This window comes from Lithobates pipiens, unplaced genomic scaffold (assembly GCF_037356315.1).
Source record: "Lithobates pipiens isolate NorthernLeopardFrog02 unplaced genomic scaffold, aLitPip1_a1.2 Scaffold_10, whole genome shotgun sequence".
NCBI classification, from domain to species: Eukaryota; Metazoa; Chordata; class Amphibia; order Anura; family Ranidae; genus Lithobates; species Lithobates pipiens.
The window spans coordinates 169102729-169119054 of NW_027507686.1; the positions used below are offsets into that span (position 1 = coordinate 169102729).

At 42.3% G+C, this 16326-nt stretch overlaps 1 protein-coding gene across 2 annotated transcripts in view; it reads left to right on the forward strand.

Moving 5' to 3' along the window:
* VPS51 (VPS51 subunit of GARP complex) overlaps positions 1 to 14988 on the forward strand; it is a 33047-nt gene extending 18059 nt beyond the window's left edge. For both annotated transcript variants that reach the window (XM_077459592.1, XM_077459600.1), the window contains exons 5-10: positions 1875 to 2583; positions 3506 to 3721; positions 7142 to 7360; positions 7515 to 7636; positions 12467 to 12554; positions 14631 to 14988. In XM_077459592.1, the coding sequence (XP_077315718.1) occupies positions 1875 to 2583; positions 3506 to 3721; positions 7142 to 7360; positions 7515 to 7636; positions 12467 to 12554; positions 14631 to 14891 (1615 nt within the window). In that variant the 3' untranslated portion in view covers positions 14892 to 14988. The remainder of the gene's footprint in view (positions 1 to 1874; positions 2584 to 3505; positions 3722 to 7141; positions 7361 to 7514; positions 7637 to 12466; positions 12555 to 14630) is intronic.
* Positions 14989 to 16326: the final 1338 nt, after the last annotated feature.

The following is a 16326-nucleotide window of genomic DNA, read 5'->3' on the forward strand; positions in this document are numbered from 1 at the left end:
CCACTCCCTGTAGTTCTGCTGCTTCTGAAGCCTCTGCAATAGAACCCTCACCACCAGAACGTGTATCCACATCAGACAGGCAGTGATGTGGACACCCGGAAGAAGGACCCACCCGATGTAAACAAAAAAGGGAGAGAGAGCTTGGGAGCTGAACATTACATAACTGATGCTTTAGATAAAAAAACAAAATTCTAAATGCCCAATTTACTTAATGATCAGCTGTAGGAAGAGGGAGGATGTCCTTGCTTTGCTCAGCGTTGGGCTTTAAGGGATGCAGTAGTGATGCAATGGCTTTCAGGTGGAACCACCTTGGAGAGAAACAGGATCCAACACACCTGGAAGTGTTTGCTAAAGATCTTGGCAGTGTCTGGAATAGCATAAAGGTTCCTTTTAACAGAGGCCATCCTGAAAAGGATAATGTATGTATTTCAAAGAAGCACTATGAATAGGGTAGATCTATCCTAGCAGAGTCCTTTTTAACCGAATTATCCTACATATGTTGTACCTGTTTATCTGCAGCCTTCTCTACATCGATTCAAAGTCCAGAACTTTATACAGCTTTCTGAGAGTTCAAAAAAAGGAGAGCGCTGAAATGACACTTTGCAGAGCTCAGAGAGGAGAGCTCTGAGAGCTGATTGGAGTTAAGGGACACACACAGCATACAGGAACGGAGCTAAGGTTTTAAATCTGTTGGAGGTCCCTCCTCTGTCACTTTTTTTCTCTTGGTGTCAGTGACACCAATAGAAAAAACAAAACAAGTGACTCATGCTGGTAACGGAGGAATAAAACAGCAGACAAAAAAATTACACTTAATGCTCTTAATTGAGACAAGTACACACTATAGAGCGATATGCTTTGTTCATATTTCATGTTTTATTTAAAAAAAAAAAAAAAAAATCTGAAAGAGAGGGTGATACATTTTAATGCACATTTGCCAAAGGTAGTGGCTTCAAGTATTACACCAGTCATTTTATATTTTGTTTTTCACATAAGGGGTATGAGAACATAAATGACAATCAATAGTGGTATATAGGGTGTCAAACCTGGTCGTCAGCCGTATACTTAAGTATTTCAGGGACGATTTAGCCCAAGTGAATGGGAAGGCAGTTTGTAACCTGTCAGTCAGAGAGGGTGGCAATTCGATAGGTAATATTTCTGACTTCATATGATTGATTTTGAAGTTAGAAAGTGTCCCAAAGTGTTTGAGTTTCCGCATCAGATTAGGCAGGGAGATCAGGGGTTCCGTTAGGTGGAAAAGCACGTCATTGGCATATGCCGAAAGCTTGTGCTCCGTGTGACCCATCATAAGTCCTTTAATGTCTGTGTTCGCTCTGAGTGCGTAGAAACGGTTCCAGCACCAGAGCGAACAAAAGTGACAAAGGAGGGCATCCCTGTCTATTGCCATTTCTGATTGGGAATCTCGGGGAGAGGAAGCCGTTGACTTTGACCTGAGCACTCGGGTCCTAGTACAGAGCCATGATCCAGGTAAGCATGTGTGAACATAAGCCCAGCGCCTCTAGCACAGCACGTAAATAAGTCCAGTCCACCCGATCAAAGGCTTTCTCCGCATCGGTGGGCAGGATCAGGTAGGGGGGGGATTCAGAGGAGGAACGCGCCCAATGGATATGGTGGATTGCCCTGATAATGTTGTCTCTAGCCTCTTGGCCTGTGACATATTTCATGTTTTTGAGGTTTACAATCACTTTAAAGTGCAGAGACTTGGTCAATACAATTTAATATCAGGTGTCTTACTTACTAATTTTGGCACAGGCGAGGTCCCTATCTTGATCATCATTGATTTTAATTTTATTGTTGACTGTACTTATTGACATATCTGTATCGCTTTCTAATAATATGACCCTCCTCTCCTGCAGGGATCCTTCTTCTTCTCCCCAGGACCTATCTGAATGTATTGAACTGCTCTTGAGTCTAGAGGAGCCAGCTCACCTGCTTTGTGATGAGTTTCTAGCTCATGGACGTGGACGCTTGGCTGCTCACCTCTCTGATCTAGAAGGGGCCAGTGACATTCTAGAATTTGTTGACCAGGGTTGTGGTGGTTTTATTAGTGACACCTGTCTCCTAGCAGCTTCTTACCAGAGTCTGTTCTGTAAAGAAGCGGGAAGCACAGCACAGATGGCTGAGCGGAAGCTTACCACATTCCTGGATGAGCTCAGCGAAGGCTACTTTGAGATAGTTGAGAAGCGGTTGCGAGAGGAAAAGAGTCCAGGAGACAACTCGCTCTTAGTCCGGGCACTGGACAGATTCCATAGACGGCTCCAGGCACCATCCAAATTGGTACCGGGGTGCAGTTTTAATCGGAGAGGAACGGAGATTGTGGTTAGAGCAGCACAGGAGCGGCTGTCTCAATACTTACAGGCTTTAAAAGAATTCTTCCAGGGTTGTATAACGGATGTTCGACAAGCACTTGCAGCTCCAAGAGTTCCTGGGAAAGAGGCTCCAGCATTGGGGGACCTACTAGCCATGCTCTCTGGGTCTGTTTTAAACCAGATTAAATCTGTTTTGGCCTCAGTGCACCTATTCACAGCTAAAGATGTGGCTTTCTCAGACAAACCATACTTTAAGGTAAGCACAATCAGCATTTTAAATGGAACTTCAGCCCACAGGTATTTTTATTTTAAAATGCTTTTTTTATTGAGCTCACATGAGGTAAATACAGGGTGACAATGCTCCCCTAACAACAATGGGGTAAAAAAAAAAAAAAAGAAGCAAACAGTCATAAAAATACAATAGGACTCATGTCAACTATACAAGAAATATAAGGGGATTGATAGTGTAAAGAATATAGAATTGGAACAGAGGGGATCATATGGGATAATTTTATGAAAACAAAGAGAATAAAATAAGTTCAATCAGGTTATACTGATATAGGTTACAAAGGAGTCAGCTCTAGTGTGAGGAGAGGAGGTCCATAACCCTCATGTTTTAACATATCTCAACAGATTTAATCTGATGCGGCCACATAGAAATTGACTGAGAGCAAGAGGCGTTCCAAATTTTTGTCCCAAAATGTATAGAATAAAAGTAAAGTTAAAAAAAAAAAACCCTTTTGTGACATGACGATTGGGGGAAATCCCTAAAAGGCATATTTCGAGTGACAGAATATTTAGTAGTCCAAACAATTTACAAATAAAGTAAAGGACACCAACATTTAAAGACAGAACTGCATTCCAAATGGTATAACAAAACTCGAGGCTTGGTTTAGTTTTTAAATAAGTGGAGAAAGGCTAGAACCTTTGCTGAGTTCTTAATGGCATTTATATCCGTGTTTAAAATTTCCCCTTCTCATTTTGGTGATTGGTATCACTGGGTCATAGAGCGAGATAGCATGCAGTGAAAACTCAGCAGAGCTTACATTTCTTCCTCAGGTCAACACTAAAATAACATTTTGTTCTGGAGCTCTAGTATTTAAGTATATCTATCATATTGTGTTACTCTTTTTCCAGCTTCTCCCTGTCTTGCAGTTCTTTCACTTTTGTCTTGCTAGGGTGAGTTCTGTAGTCAGGGTGTCCGGGAAGGACTGATTGTAGCTTTCATCAAGTCTGTGTGCCAGACGGCGCGGCAGTTCTGTGACTCTCCAGGGGAGAAGAGTGCCAATACACCACCACTGCTCTTGTTGCTTCTCTCTCGGCTCTGCTTGGACTATGAGACCTCAACAATCAGCTACATACTGACCTTGACAGATGAACAGTTTCTGGGCCAGGTAAAAGAAATGCTGCATTATATTGTGTTTTTGCTGAATGTGACCTCCAGTTAGCATTAAAATAGTTAGTAAATATAGATGGGCTCAGGCATGTTCAGATCCTAGTCCAAACCAGCCTGAGCGATCCCGCCAGGAAGCTGTCACTGTACTGGGCCAATCATAATAAGCTGAAGCATTTCCTGCCCTGCAGTCGCACATATACACTGAACTTGTATATGTGCATCTGTGGGCGGGGAATGCTTTTACTGCTTATGGTTTTCCGCAGTACAGATGACAGTATCCTGGTGGGATTGAGTAACGCAAACTAAAGTTCCACCGCTGTTCACTGCAAGCAGGTAGGTTTTTGTTACAGGGGAGAGAGGCAGTGTCTATTCTACAATAAAACACATTTACTTGTCTGTTTGCATCGTCCACTGGCATGTAAACTGGGCTGCCCATGCTCTGCTTGCAACGGCCGGCCCGATCCCTGTGTGCATGAATGACGGCCTGTTATGCATGCGAAGGAGTGATGTCATATCACACCAGCCAATGAGGATGGCCAAAAACCAGTACACAGAAGAGGATGCCAGCGAGGGACATGCCAACCGGACAGGAGCACCCTCAGAATAGGCAAGTATAGACTTTTACAGGGTAGTTGTTGGAGTAGGCTTAGAATGGGTGTGGGAGAAGGTTTAGTTATAGTTAGGATTCAACTGTAATTTTACTTTAAGTAGGTTTGGACTAGGATCCGAACATGCCCAAGCTCATCATGTTGCTGGTCTTTTGTGCCCAGGGTCATTGATCCCTAGATGCCCAAGCTACATTTAGTCAGTATGTGTTGGTAAATTTGACTATATGCTAATGCATGGTTTGCATGAAAATGATTTTTACACCTAAAATGCTTTTTATTTGCTACAATGTTTTTTAATTAAAAAAAAATTCTCTGTTTCTTTACTGTATAAGCTGCCAAATAGAGAACAATGTAAAACTACACATAGCTTTTTAATATTTTTATTTTTATTTTTTATTTTTTTTAATTTTATTTTTTAATTGTGTCTCGTAGTTAAACACATCTTCAAGGTGATCAGGAACCCCTTTGATTCTGTCCCTTTTTAGAGCAATCAGTGAAATCCTTAGCTATAAACAGGATAACTCCAGTCCTCAAGATGTCCATGGTCATGTTTTCAGGCTCTCCATTAATTTGCACAGATGATTTGAACAGTTTCACTGCCTTAGTAATTACCACAGCTGTATCCTCTGAGGAAAATCCTGAAAACATGACTAGTTGGGGCGCCTTGGGGACTGCAGTTGAGAAACACTGGGGTAACTTACACTGAAAACTAAAAGTACCGTAGCAGAGTAACATAGATTAACGTGATATTAAAGCCTTGTGTTTTGTTTTTTTAAATAACAAACATGTTATACTTGCCTGCTCTGTTCAATGGTTTGCACAGAGCAGCCCGGATCCTCCTCGGGTCCCCCGCCAGCGCTCCTGTCTCCTCCCTCAAGCAGTTTGCTGTGGGGGCAGCCAAGCAGGCATGTTACCAAGCTGCAGCATTCACACATGGAGCTGCGGCTTGTCCCTGCTCCCACTGCTGCCAAAAGACATTCAGGAGTGAGAGTCCCCGGAGAGGCAAGGCTATCGTAGGCATCACTGGATCAAGAGGGGTCTCAGGTAAGTATGGGGGGTACTCACATAATGTTTTTTTACCTTCATGCTTACAATGCATGAAGGTTAAAAAAAAACTTGTGCCTTTACAACCATGTTCCCTCAGCACTGGCCATCATGCCAGGGGAAGATAATTTATGGATTGAGGGCAGGAAGTAGTTAATAACATGTGGGTGATTTTCCTTTCCGTTTTAACCATATCCCGCCGAGCGTACGCAGATCTGCGTACTCGGCTTCCGGGGGGTATACCGGGATGATGCCCGCACCTGCAGGCATCATCCCGGTACCGTTTTCTTCAGCAGGCGATTGGCTTTCCAGCCATAACAACCGATGCGGCTAAAAGCTGCTCGGCTGTTATGCCGGAGGAGCGGGAGGGGACGTTCCCGCCGCTGTAACCGGTGCTCCCGTTTGATCGGAAGCACCGATTCAAGTTGCGCTGCCTCCGGCCACTGGGGAGGAACTGGAACGAAGCCGTAATCGGCTTCGTTCCAGTCTCCTCATAGTAAACACGGAAGCGACGTCATGACGTCACTTCCCGTTTACTCGGCTGCCAATGGCGCCGGTTTTAAAAAAAAAATACGGTATTCAGAATCGCCGTTTTCAGCGATCTGAATACATTGAAGTGTAAAGGAGGGGTGGGGGGTCTTTTAGACCCCCGATCCCTCCATAAAGAGTACCTGTCACCACCTATTACTGTCACAAGGGATGTTTACATTCCTTGTGACAGCAATAAAAGTGATCAAAACTTTTTTTTTTTTTTTTTTTTTTAAATAAATAAAATAAATAAAAAAAAAATAATTTTTTTTTAAAGCGCCCGCCGTCCCCACGAGCTCGCGAAGCAAAGAACACACACGGAAGTCGCGCCCGCGTATGTAAACGGTGTTCAAATCACACATGTGAGGTATCGCCGCGATCGTCAGAGCGAGAGCAATAATTCTAGACCTCCTCTGTAACGCTAACCTGGTAACTGTAAACATTTTTTAAAGCGTCGCCTATTGAGATTTTTAGGTACCGTACTTTGTCGTCAATCCACAAGTGCGTGCGATTATAAAGTGTGACATGTTTGGTATCTATTTACTCGGCGTAACATTATCTTTCACATTATGCAAAAAAATTGGGCTAATTTTAGTTTTTTTTTTTTTTTTTTTTTTATTCATGAAAGTGTCCCTTTTCCCAAAAAGTTGCGTTTAAAACACCGCTGCGCAAATACTGTGTGACATAAAATATTGAAACAATAGCCGTTTTATTCTCTAGAGTCTCTGCTAAAAAAATATATATAATGTTTGGGGGTTCCAAGTAATTTTCTAGCAAAAAATATGGATTTTAACTTGTAAACACCAAATGCCGAAAATAGGCTTAGTCATGAAAGGGATAAATAAAGCAGCACCTGCACTGTTAGCGCTGTATCTGTAATTTATATATCACTTCTCTTTTGTGGTAGAGGGCTCTGTTATTTCCCCATTGCAAACAATATCTAGATTATGTCCACAACACACACAATCAGTTTAACATGTAACTGTTCAGCACCATAGACAAGCTTTCTGGAGCAGTAGTATTTACTCATAATTGGCCATATAAAGCAAGAAATGTGTAAATAGTTATTCATATGGCGTAATTAAATCTGTCAGAATTTGCAATTCTTTGGTACAGGGAGGATGTTTTTCCTTTTTAGATGGTATTTACATTAAATACTAGTGACATGCATCTTTTGCATTGTTTCCAGAGTCTTTTTTTTCTGTTCCTATTGTTATAGATGTTGTTTGTTTTGTTAGGACCACTCTCCAGTCACTCCCGTCAGTACGCTGTGCTCAATAGCTCGCTCCACTGCTCAGACCCTGCTCAACCAGTATGTGAAGTCTCAGGGTCTAGTTGTTTCTCAGATGCTGCGCAAGAGTGTTGAGACTCGGGACTGGGTGACGACCATCGAACCACGGAATGTCCGAGCAGTTATGAAGAGAGTAGTGGAAGATATTACCAGTGTTGATGTACAGGTTAGTCTGCTTTTGTTGCCCAGAAATTGATATTGTTCTGCTGTAATGACCCTCTAGTGCTATGCTATCATCTCAAGATAACACTAATACACATAAATGTTTTCATCTTTAAATGGCCATGTTTTTACTTACATTACTTTATTGATCTGCACAGGTTGGTTTACTGTATGAGGAAGGAGTGCGGAAAGCACATAGTAGCGATTCCAGTAAACGCACCTTCTCTGTGTATAGCAGCTCACGTCTACAGGGAAGATATGCACAGAGCTACACTCCCAGGTGAATATATGAGCAGCAAAAATAGAGCTGTGTACCTTGTATAAGTACCTTCTTTAAAGCGGGAGTAAACCCGCTGAAGTTTTTTTTTTTTTTACCTGCAAAGGAAAAGGTATAATGAGCTAGTATGCACCACATACTAGTTCATTATGAAATACTTACCTTGGAACAAGGCCCCGACATCTGGCCCGACCCACGCAGAGGGAGCTGACATGTTCCCTCGGCGTGTCTTCTGGGTATCGTGGCTCCCGCGATGTGAGTGTCCGGAGCAGCGATATCGTCACTCCCGCGCAAGCCAACATTAATGCCTGAACCCAGTATTACAAACTTTGAGATGTAAAACTGTACATCTTTCTTCTTCAATAATTTTTATTAGGTCTCAAAGGAAATGGAACACAATATTAATAACAAACAATAAAAGAAGAATATTGTACAGACAAAAATGAGATTTCAAATGTTTGAGACATTAAGAGCAATTGCCAGCTAGGATACATTAAAGCACATGAGTTCACTGTACTGAGTTTAGGGAAGGTGTTTATAAAGAATACATTAGATTCAGTATAAGAAGGCCTATGGGAATGCTCATATAATTAATGAGAAAGGAGAGTAATGTTAGTGGAGGAGGGGAAAAGCTAGCGATAGGAGGTAGGAGGGGCAGGATAAAAGCAAAACTTTAGGGGACACAGAGAATTAAACGGGAAAAGGGAGGGATCAGCCCGGTGGGGGGTTCAGCATCAAGTATCATAGTGACTGTTAAAGGTCTAATTAGTGATGAGTCCCAGATCTTTTACGAAATTTAGAACTGGACTCTTGAAAACGTGTTTGGTTTTCTTGTTCAAAAATATTATTAAAGGTAACACATCAGTGTACAGGCGTAAGGTAAGCACATACATAATTATAATACAATAAATGTTGCCAAAAGAACACAAATTTTACAAGTTGTATTATATAAACAACCAATGATGGCTAAAAACAAGATATAAGTGTTTGGAGCACATTATAACCACGTGACATATGCAATACCCCCAGCATACAGGCATAGTAATATGCCTAGAAAAGCTCCAAAACTGCCCACTCTGAGGGATTTAGTAGCAAACTTTTCGTAGGAGGCATAACAAGGGGAGAGAAAGATGTGCTGTTAGTTTTTCGTTGATCATGGTCCAATGCGTGCAAGATTTGATCTCTGTGAAGGGTATGCTTCTTGTTAGCCAGGCCTTTGCCTATATTGTATACAGGTGAATTATGCCTTGTTTTTTTCAGAATGAGGCCTTTATTTGTTGGTAAATGGTAATGGATTTCTCTTGAGTTATTTTTTTTATTTTTTTAATCAAAGGTAAACAAGCCCAAAATAGTAAAATTTAGCTGTATATCTCCTGCCTTTTTTATGACCCACCACTAAAAAAAAAAACTCAAAATAAATGATCCTACTCCTCACTTTCACAACGGTATCACATATTTGCACATTATTTGATGTTTGTACCCGTAGTAGGGCCAAGAAATAGTAGTGCACTTTTTTTTTTTTTTTTTTTTTATTAATCCTACCTAAACTTGTTGACACTAAAACTTTTAGGCCGGGTTCTTATTGGTGCGATATCAGACATTGCATGTGATTCGCACTGCACTGCCCACAGATTGGTCCAAATGCGATGCAAACTCAGCCATACAAACTTGCACAGGACTCCTTTTTTTGGTCCGCAAAACACCCATGCATTCCGATTCCTATCCGAATTGACAATTTGCACTGCGATATGGGAAACAATCTGGGACTGTCATTAACTTTGTATTGCCACTCCCAGCGGTTCGCATAGGGCATTGTGAACTGCCTGCAAGTCAGGTGCAACAGACTTTTATTTATTTTTTTCTTTTAGCGAGGAGAAGGAGAAGGTTTAAGGAATTAACGAGGGGTGGTGGCAGCAGAAAGATCAGAGCATGCAGCTTGAGCTTTCTGTTCTCTGACAAATATGGCAGAACAGAGAACTGATTAACAAAGCATCTTCATTTTTTAGGTTTAGAAGAGTGGTGCAGGCTTGCACCCAATGTATATTTTTCTCCATTCAAGAGGCGAAAACTTACAGGGGTAGGTTTTACAGACATGATGGTCACTGTGATAGCCAATCACAGGCTATCACCACAATTGTGTTTGGCAGCCGTTTCTTCTGGTTCCCAATTGTTAGCATGAAACCAGCAGCTGTCGGTGACAGCTTGGTCTTGATGCTGGGCCCATACTATAATGTGCACTTCCAGCACAAACACAGGTGCACATATGTGCAGCGCCTCAGAAGAAGACCCGCTTCTGTGAGGACACATATGTGTAAGGCTGGTGGGAACAGGATAAAATGCAGCATAGAAAAATAGGTTCACTTTAATATTGGCTCCATCAGTAACACATTCTTCCTGTCCTTTTATTATCCAGGGTGTTCCCAGGTAGTGGATTGTGAGTCTCTCACCTCCCTCCCACTTGACAGCCATAGTGCTTGGTGAGGGGCTATTTAAGCACCCAGCACTGTCACATGGGGGTGGAAAGAGGCCCCAGCCCTGTGTAAGCTCCAATTCATAACTTGGAAATTATATGAAGCTAATTCTCCTTACTCACAAATGTCAAATGGAGTGGCAGGGGTTTGAAGGGAAATGTGTACCACAAATCAACTTGCTTTATGTATTTTGTCCTATCTAACTTACTGCCTTAACCTCTTCAATACAGGAGACTTAGACACCTTCCTGCCCAGACCAATTTTCAGCTTTTAGCGCTGTCGCATTTTGAATGACAATTGCGCGGCCATGCTACACTTTACCCGAACAAAACTTTTATCATTTTGTTCCCACAAATAGCGCTTTCTTTGGTGGTAGTTGATCACCACTGGGCTTTTTAGTTTCTGCTAAACAAATAAAAACCGAAGACAAAACTTTGTAAATAAGTAAGTTTTCTCCTTCGCTGGTTGGGCTGCACTGACAAGCACTGATGAGGTGGCACTGATGGGCACTAATATGCAGCATTGATATGCAGCACTGATGGGTACATATAGTTGGCATGGATGGGCACTGATGGGTAGCACAGATGTACACTAATGGATGGTACTGATGGGCATCACTGATTGGCAGGCATCCATTGTAGGCACTGATTGTTATCCCTGGTGGCCATGGGTGGCATACCTGGTGGTGACTAGTGGTGGGCATCCCTGGTGGTCCAGTGTGGGCATCCTCCGGGGGGCTGTGCTGATAATGAGCAAAGACCCCCCCCCCCCCCCCCGTCAGAGCAGCAGCCGATTGGCTCTCCTCTATTTGCGTCTGACAGACACGAGTGAGGAAAAGCCGATTAATGGCTCTTCCTGTTTACACTATGATCAGCCATGATTGGACATGGCTAATCACGTGGTAAAGAGTCTCCGTCAGAGACTCTTTACCTAGATCAGTGTTTTGGTGTGTCAGACTGACACCCCGCAACAACGATCACTGTGATGCGCAGCTTGTTATCCTGGCGACGTCATATGATAGTCTGGTCAGGATAACACAACCACTTTTGCTATATGGTGGGTGGCAAGTGGTTAATTAACTTATCCTTGTCGACATTTCTTCATTGACTTCTTCATTTGTCTGTAAAGACCTTTACAACTCGGCCCTCGCTTGTCATCCTTGCTGCCCATAAATCTACTTGCCGTAGTTTACAGTGACTTATTGTGACTAAATTCTCTTGGCCTCTTGTCTTGTATTTTTTTACTGTAACATTCACCAGTGTTTACTTTTAAGGCATTTCCCAAAAATGTATCTTCTTTGAGAATTTATGGAATGCATAGCATTTTCTTCATTCTTCTATTGTTGTGGTTAGTGTGCCAAAAATTCATACTACGTTATAATACTTAACAATATAAAGAATTTCTTGCTGGCATAGCGGTTTATATACTCCATCAAATTAACTTTACCATTTTGGTAAACTTCTCCCATTCCTTAAAGCGGGGTTCCACCCTAAAGTGGAACTTCCGCTGATCGGAACCCTCCCCCCCCCCCCCCCCCCTCCGGTGTCACAATTGGCACCTTACAGGGGGGAGGGGGGTGGAGATACCTGTCAAAGACAGGTATTTACACCCACTTCCGGGCATAGACTCCCATGGGAGTTTCTGTCATTTCCTGTCCTGCCGCGCTGTCTGCTGGGACACACACGGGTCCCAGTGACAGCGCGGACAATTCCTACTGCGCTGCGTGACTCGCGCATGCGTAGTAGGGAACCGGGAAGTGAAGCCGATTCGCTTCACTTCCTGATTCCCTCACCTAGAATGGTGACGGCAGCAGCCGAGAGTCGAGCGATCGATCGGCCTCGGCTGCCGGCATCGCTGGAACCCGGGACAGGTGAGTGTCCATTTATTAAAAGTCAGCAGCTGTAGTATTTATAGCTGCTGGCTTTTAATATATTTTTTTTTTTTAGGTGGAATCCCTCTTTAATAGATAATTATGGAGAAGTGCAAAATAAAATATGATCTTTGTTCTGGTGCACTTCTGCCTACTGAGTCCACATTGGCTTCTGTACTTCAGATCCATTCAAGTCTATAGGGAAATTCCTACCAGGTAGGTTACAGTCAAAACAATGGCCGTAAGTACTGCAGGAACACAACTTTGAAGCTGTGATCAGAGTACTGGGTTTATTTTACTTAAAACCCAGCAATTTCCTCCACATGGTTTTCAGTCTGCACTTATTAGGTGGTATTATTAAGCTGTTCAAGCAAAGCCATTTTTCCATTTGTTTTGTATCCATGTTGTAATTACATTGTGTAGTTGTATTTGGTTGAATATGTTGATACTTTGTAAATTAAAATATTAATATGTTTATTTCACTTCACTTAGTGCTCCCCTGGACACCAGCCTTCTGAGTAATATCCAGAAGTTATTCTCTGAGAGAATAGACATATTTAGCACTGTGCAGTTTAATAAGGTAAAATGATTTGTCTTGTCAATATTTTTGTGAGTTTGCCTTTCTCTATAGTGTGCCCAGTGGCGGCTGTTGCTCTATTTTGGGGGGGGGGGGGGGTTGCAAACAAAACCCCAACCAACCCCACAGACAGTGGGATAGATGGATGAGTGGATGGTGGGATAGACAGACAGACAGACAGACAGACAGACAGTGGGATAGATGGATGGATGGTGGGATAGACAGACAGTGGGAGGGATAGATGGATGGTAGGACAGACAGACAGACAATGTCTCACTCATGTCTCACTCATGTCTCACTCATGTCTCACTCAGTGAAGCAGGACACCCGTTCATTTCATTTTTTCAGTGCTGATGAGATCGTAGCTGTTATCTGATAAAAATGTAACAACTATTACTAGGCTCTGCTCAGTAAATCCTATACACTCCACTTTGTCAGATGATAGGAATAATCTTACCAATGCAGCGGTGGCCAGTCCATCACTTCCTTGTTTTCATGTGCTAATTGGAGAGGGGAGGGGCCTCCCCTCTTCATTGAACACACCAGGATTAGTCTTCACGGCGGCCATGTTTTTGTAGCCCGCCGGAAATAACTTTGTTCTCACACAGAGAACAAAGCACTCGGCCGGGCGGATGCTTTGTGGAGCGATCAATTGCGCCACAAAGCATCTCCAAACCCCATCAATGAAGCGCCACGTCTGCAATCTCGTGATTGCATTGACATGGCACTTTCCATAGTGCATTGTGTCCGGCGCCCAGACACAGTGCACTTAGTTAAAGGACATTTCTTTTTTTTTTTATTATTCTTATTTTCTTAAAAGGGCCATTTAAAAAAAAATATTTATTTTTTATTTTTCTGACTACAGGGGGACGGCGCCCGGGCGCCCCCTATGGATGGGCCGCCACTGAGTGTGCCCCTTACCTTCCTCGTCTGACTTGCACTTTTCCTGTGTTAGCGGGCTAAAGCCTGCTGTCAGCTGACGTCACAGACCCAGTCCAGGCTCCTAAAAAGATCCCCACTGTATGGTCAGGATTTGCCCAGGAGCTTGGACTGGCAGCTGACTCAGCATCTCAGAGAGCCTGCGCCAGCTGTTCCTGCTGATTGACAGTCACTGGCTCTCTGCAGGTCAAAGACAAAAAGCTAAGCGATAAGCGTTGTTTGATCACTCAGTTCTCAGTCTTAGAGGCAGGGGGACAGCTGCAGCTGGGTTGTGTGCTACAGTTATCTAGCTGAGTATGTGTGTCTAAACTATTATTATTATTATTTTTTATTTTTATTTTTTAAAAGCCCTAATTTCTGTTTTAAATAAGGAGAGAATTCTAGGCTTCTAGTCGGTTCAGTGTATACACCACACTTCAATGTAGAGCTTCAAGAGTAACTCCACTTTTGTTCAGAAAAAAAAAACATTCCCTTCTGGATGTTCTATGTACATTGCAAGGATTTTAACAAACGTTTTGCAGGTTCCTATCTTTTTTATCCTAAAGAAATAGCTGTCAGCTGCTGCACTTGCAGGCTTCTAATGAGGAAAGTGTCTGGTTCTGCATCCCTTTAGATGCAATTTCCCCCTTTGGGATTATCCCACCAAAAATGCAGGGAATGCTGGAAATATGACTTGTATCTTAGTGCAGATTTCTGGGAAAATCAGTAAACCAATCGCGCAAGCAGGAAATAAATTTTTTTGAAGGGGTTCTTTACACCATCTATGTACAAAATGGGTGCCATATTGAATTGCATTTTACAGACAATTCTAGCGCTGGAGATTATTTTTTTGTTTTTTTAACAGCAGTCAATTACAATATAACATGTGTACTATCACTGGTTATTTCTTACCCCTTTTTAAATTTAGTAGATAACCGTACCTTTAATAAGGGGAGGGGGGTGTTAGGGGTTAGTGTGTGCCGGAACTGTATGCTACTTTTTATAATCTTGTCACATGTCTAGTTAGATGCACTGGGAAGTGTTCATTTTTATGATTTGAGCCTCTTGACATTGGATTGTGTTCTAAAAAAAAAATAAAATAAAAAAAAATGTGCGATTGCCAAGTGAACATCTTGTTCTGTTCTATTTGTCTCCTCACAGGTTTCTATTCTGACTGGTATTATAAAAATCAGCCTTAAGACGTTCCTGGAGTGTGTCCGCCTCCGCACATTTGGCCGCTTCGGTCTGCAGCAAATACAAGTTGATTGTCACTACCTGCAGTTGTACCTGTGGCGATTTGTCAGCGATGAAAATCTAGTCCATTGCCTCTTAGATGAAGTGGTGTGTAGTGCAGCTCATCGGTGCCTGGATCCTGCACCCATGGAGCAAAGTGTAATAGAGGTCATATGTGAGCGAGGCTAAGTTATGGACTGAAGATTTGTGTAATGCACTGTACATATATACACATTTGTGTGATCTGTATATACAAGCATGGAATAAACTGATGTAAGAAATAAAATGGTAGAATGTGTAGATCATCAAATGCTTGAGTAATCCCAATAAGGTTTAGGCCTCATTCACACTGACTCTATCAAGGCTGCACTTATTTGTGTTCAGAGGAAATTTGTAAGCATGTAATGTTTATACAATCGTGACATTCACACAGTGTTTAGGTTTGGTCAGTTTAGCTTCCTTTGGAAATAATTGGTTCCTGTGCATCCAGGGTCCAATTATATACTCTAAATGCACCTAAACGCTGCTAAAGCAGGAACATCTAAATGCAGGAAATAGTGATCTGGGAGGCATAAAATTTAGTTTTAAACTTCCCAGATCACTTCTGCATTTAGAAAGGCTTAATGCAAGAGTGGCAGTGTGAATATAGTAAAATATAGAAATGTTGGCACTGTGTAAATATTGCAGAATTATGTGATGCATATTGTTAGGTGTGACCTCAACAAGTCACCTATTTGTCAGGTTATGTTACCGTTTCCCAATTGTTAGTTAGAGTTCTTATCCGAGCAAAGAGACACAGAAGTATTCAGTATTTCTGCTCAGAAGTCCGTCGTTAACTCTGACTGTCTCTGACTGACTGTGGCTCTGAGGCTTGTTTATTACATCTTTTATAGACAGAAAAGGGCAAACATCAGCAAATGTAAAAAAAACAACATTTTCAAAGTAAAGACAATTCTCCGGGTGTTATCAGCTGATAAGACAATCTTCTGGGCGTAGACTGCTTTTTAGGGCTGATGCGGCCTCTCCTTATGCGTACGTGACTAAAGATGACGAATCCTTATTTTACAGAGAAGGATAGAAAAATACATGTATTTAGTATGACATACGGTCAGCCATTTTGTTTCAACATACCTCAATCCTTACATTTCCCCCTTTGACATCACCCCTCCCTCTTGCCCTGGGTCCACCTGAACAAGTTCTAGTCAGCCTATATCCAAAGTACTCTCCCTGACCGCGAGTTGTCAGAGGGGTATACACCCATCCCCCTGGACAGTACCAACATCTAAAATTCAGGAAGAGTGGCTTTTCTGACAGATGGGTGATGTCAAGAAACTAAATCTACCTATCTTCACAAAAGTTCCATCTTTTCCACATCATTTACCTTGGCTTTCTTGCAAAAGCATATGAGCAGTTTAAAGCATGCATAAAAGAAAAATACGAATAAGAGCACCACTATAATCGTCATTGCTGCCTTCTTAACCCAAGAGAATAACCCTGAGAAACTAAAAGTTCCACCAAACGGATCCCAGTCGCGACCAATATTTCGGGCCTTCTCTTGTAAATTCTTTACTTCCGTACGGTGTTGTGCAATGATGTCATAATAGTCAGGTACCTCAATGCTGGT